The 4,567-nt window shown below is 44.9% G+C and overlaps 1 protein-coding gene across 1 annotated transcript; it reads right to left on the minus strand.

Moving 5' to 3' along the window:
* Positions 1-1,284: 1,284 nt before the first annotated feature.
* Positions 1,285-4,341, minus strand: LOC147419190 (pentatricopeptide repeat-containing protein At2g39620-like). The gene has a single exon (XM_086505960.1). The coding sequence runs from the start codon at positions 4,238-4,240 to the stop codon at positions 1,631-1,633; it is 2,610 nt and encodes an 869-aa protein (XP_086362086.1). The 5' UTR covers positions 4,241-4,341; the 3' UTR covers positions 1,285-1,630.
* Positions 4,342-4,567: the final 226 nt, after the last annotated feature.

Raw genomic sequence — 4,567 nt, forward strand, 5'->3', positions numbered from 1 at the left:
GAGCAGGGATATGAGGCTCTTTTTATGGGACGGCCCACCCTACAACAGATCACGGAGTCTAGAGATCAACACCAATTTGGCCACTTTGTATTGGAGATACATAGACATAGAGAGAGATTGTTGGCACCTATAGTGGCACTAGAGGGTGGCAAACAAACTCATCGTATAGACTTCTTCTAGAGGGACACAACCCTATTGCCACGCATCACACAGACACACAGAGAGACGTCACCCTGTAGCAGTAGGCTAGGACGGTTAGTGTTAGGCCAAGCGCCCAAGCTCTAGGATATAGAGCTCTCAGACTTCATCACATACAAATCCAAGAGATCCAGACTCACGACCACTAGGCAACCCAGGAGAGATTTTCTTGATGTTGCCAGACCTAGCCGTAGATATGCAACGACAATCATACGCAAAACCCTTACACCTTACTCACCCATTTACCAAATATTACACCCCCAATTTGAGCATATAGATGTGCATCCATACCCCCTAGAGATAGAAGGCCCCCCCCCCCCTCTCTCTCTATACCATGTATCTTGTATCCTAGCCTCCCATGGATCACCCCCTTACCACAAGACCACATTTTGTTACTTTGAACTTTTGTCCTTTCTCGATAGATGGAGGACGCACAAATGTATTTTAGATTTGTCTCGTAGGCCGACTTTGGGCCTCTAATAGACGTAAAAAGATCTTTCTTTCCTTCTTTCTCTCTCTCTAGCTTAACCTCTACATTATACTGCATAAGGCAACCATGCATAATTATCAAGTACTTGTTTTAAACATCTGTGCCTCTTGCATGGCCATACATGAACTAGTTTTTGTCTTTTATGCAACCATGCAAGTCCTCATGTAACTATGCCGATTTTGGCATGGTTGCACCAATTATATATTACTAATACCCAATGCACCAATGACCACATCCTTACACAAGTGCTCAGCTACTTTGTGACTCTCTGGACACATATGGATAGTTGAATATAGATTCTAATAGAACCGAGTTATATAAGTCTCATCCCTAACCAAAAAAAGTGTCTAGCTATACTCCAAAGAAACTCCACTACTATATGTAAATGGTGCTAGATGAGCTTCCATTTCTCATGATTACAATATTCACGCACACTATATTGTTATGATTCAGTTACCAGGATTTGAAGGGCTCCCTTTTCTTCAAGAGAGAGCTAATGGGAAGTAGTACCCTTTACTGTAATTTTGCCCTTCTAGTATGGAAATAACACAAAAACTAACATTCATTTTGGTGAAGAAACATAAGATGGCAACACGTTTGGTAAGCAATATGAATAGGATTTCTATTTGCGAGCCTTACTGTCAGCCAAAACATCCTCCACTAGCTTTTTGGAAGTACATGAAGACTAAAAGAGACTCTTATATCACATACTGCTTTTGTGTTGTCAAGGTTAGAGCATGTCTATGTTCTCTACATTAGATGGGCATCTTAGCATAGTCCCCTTCTAATGGTAGATACCCAAATTGTATTCCCCTTTGCTGTAGAAGGCTTGATAGATGATGCTATTCTACATAGAGTTAAGAGGTTTTATCAAGGCCAGCATGGGCTGCTGCTGCCATTATGTTGGGTTACTATGCAAAAGTACCTGTGCAAACTACTTATCTACAACACGTTTGTTGCCAGAAGCTGAGTAGATTGTTCAAAGGCCCACCTTCCAATGTTCACATCTCCCCATTTCCGACATGCCACTATCAGGGCAGCCCACACATCATTATTGAAGGAGGGCATTCTCTCAATCACTTCAACAGCCTTGTCAAGATGACCCGCCCGCCCAAAAACATGAACCATGCAGCTGTAGTGTTGCATGTCAGGCTTTGTGCCATATCTTGAGTCCATATCCCGAAAGCACATCATAGCGTCCTCCACTAAACCTTGGCGACTGCATGCACTCAGCAGACAAGAAAATGTTGCTCCATTTGGAGAGACGCCCTCATGCTGCATCCGCTCAAAACATTCCATTGCTTGTGCCCCTTCACCCTGGTGGATTAACCCTGCAATCAAAGCAGTCCAGGAGACAACATCACGGACAGGAAGATTCTCAAGAACTCGTCGAGCTTTATGTGCTGCACCGCACTTGGCATACATGTCCAATAAAGCAGTACCAACCATAATATCATTTCCAAGCACCCCCTGTCTCACAATCTCGTCATGAATTTTCTCCCCCTTGTCAGCTGCACCCATGCTGCTACAGCCTTTTAGGATGCAAGCAACCGTGACAGCATCTGGAGAGAAGCCCTCCCGTTGCATCTGCTCAAAACATTTCAGCGCCTGCTCATCTTCACCGAGCTCAACACATCTTGCAATTACTGTGTTCCAAGACACCGCATTTCGAATGGGGAGTTCCTCAAGCACTTTCCGTGCTTTTGTTAGAGCATTGCACCTCGCATACATATCCAACAAAGCATTTCCAAGCATCACATTGCTCAACAAAAGGCGCCGTTTGAATATCTCATTATGAATTTCTTCTCCTTTGGCAAGTGCTCTTATGCTCCCGCATGCCTTCAGACTGCAGATGAAGGTCACGGCATTAGGAGAAAAACCCTCCCGCTGCATCTCTTCAAAACATGTCAGAGCTTGCTCGCCTTCACCATGTTCGGAGTATCCTGCAATTAGTGCAGTCCAAGAAATAACATCCCGGATAGGAAGCTTTTCGAGCACCTGATGTGCTTTTGTGAGAACACCACATTTAGCATACATATCCACCAAAGCAGTGCCCAGCACAATATCGCTTTTAAGTAAACCTTGTTTGCCGATCTCGTCATGAACACTTTCACCCTTTTCAAGTGCTTTTATGCTCCCTATTGCCTTCAAGATTCCAGCATAAGTCACAGCATCAGGAGAAATCCCCTTCTTACGCATCTGTTCAAAACAATTCAATGCTTGTTCACCTTCAACCTGGTGAGCATATCTTGTTATTAACGCATTCCAAGAGATAACACTAGAAGTAGGAAGCTCCTCGAGCACTTTTCCTGCTTTTGGAAGAGCACCGCACTTGATATAAAAATCCACTAAGGCATTTCCAAGCACGATGTTATCTTTAACAAGCCCTTGTTTGGCAATTTTCTCATGGATTTCCTCTCCCCTACCAATAGATTTGAGGTTGCCACATACTTTCAAAATGGAGGCAAAAGTCACTGCATTTGGAGAGAGGCCCTCGCGCTGCATTTCTTCATAACATTTTATTGCTTGCTCATCTTCACCATGTTCAGCATGTCCTGCAATGAGTGTATTCCAAGAGACGACATTTCGAACAGGAAGCTCATTAAGAACAGAACGTGCTTTCGCAAGAGCACCACACTTGGCATACATATCTACCAAGGCATTGCCTAGTACAGAATTGGTTTTCAGCCAACCCTGCTTGGCAATCTCCTCGTGTATCACCTTTCCTTCATCAAGTGCTCTCAAGCTGCCACAGGCTCTCAATAGGCAACCGTAGGTTACTTGACTTGGAAGGAAGCCCTCACTTCTCATTTCTTCAAAACAGCTGAAGGCTTGCGCACCATCACCATGTTCGACATATCCTGCAATGAGTAGAGTCCAAGTGATGACATCCCGAACTCGAAGCTCCTTCAACACCTGGCGTGCCTTCGCCAGGAATCCACACTTGGCATACATACCCACCAAAGCATTGCCAAGCTTAATATTGGTTTTTAACAGCCCCTGTTGAGCAATCGCATCGTGGATCTCTTCTCCCTTGTCAATTGCTTTAACATTGCCGCAAGCCTTCAAGGCGCAATTGAAGGTTACTGCATTGGGAGGCAGCCCTTCATGCTGCATACGGTCGTAAAACAGGAGAGCGTCTTGGTCCTGTCCATTTTTTACAAATCCAGCAATGAGAGCAGTCCAAGTAAACGGGTCTCTGCTACTATGCATATCAAACAGGTCTCTGGCTTTCCCGAGTGCACTGCATTGCGCGTACATGCAGACTAAGGCATCAGAGCAAGCAGAGAGCAGTCCATTATGAAGGATCTGATCGTGTATGAGCATGGCGGTCTGGAGATCCTTGTTGCGAACGCATGCTCTGAGTGAAGCAAGCAGTGGAGCGCTCTCATCCATAGCAATGAATTCCATAGCTGGGGAGGAAATGAGCCTGCAAGGTGGATTATGCCAGGCATCAATCCATAAGGAGGTTTTACATACAGAGTAGGGCAGCTGCAGAATACCCCTGATGCACTCTGTCTGCAACAGATGGTCCGCACATCTTCTTGCCATCTCCCCGTCGCCATGTCCTCCCCCGCTGCCTTACTCACGTTCTGAGATCCCTGAATTGATATCTTTGAAATGGTTGCGGGTGATCGATCCTTGCTTCTTGCCCTCCATTACGAGAGCATTACAAAAAAAAAAATGTTACCCCTAAGATGTAACAAAAATTACTCCGATTTTTTGCATAGTTATCTGTTAAGCTTACAGAGACTAGGGTCCACATTGGTACGTCGGTGTAGGGGTCCACACCGGTACGCCAATCTGTCTCACTACCACCTTTGGTGGCACTATGTAGTTGCAATTGAATCTAAGTAAATGCAATCACTCGAACCCCCT

Source organism: Adiantum capillus-veneris, chromosome 29 (genome assembly GCF_014529385.1).
Source record: "Adiantum capillus-veneris isolate H3 chromosome 29, ASM1452938v2, whole genome shotgun sequence".
Taxonomy (NCBI): Eukaryota; Viridiplantae; Streptophyta; class Polypodiopsida; order Polypodiales; family Pteridaceae; genus Adiantum; species Adiantum capillus-veneris.

Bases quoted from the DNA above. Each gene is read 5' to 3' on its own strand.
- LOC147419190 (XM_086505960.1), bottom strand. From the start codon at position 4,240: ATGGCAAGAAGATGTGCGGACCATCTGTTGCAGACAGAGTGCATCAGG.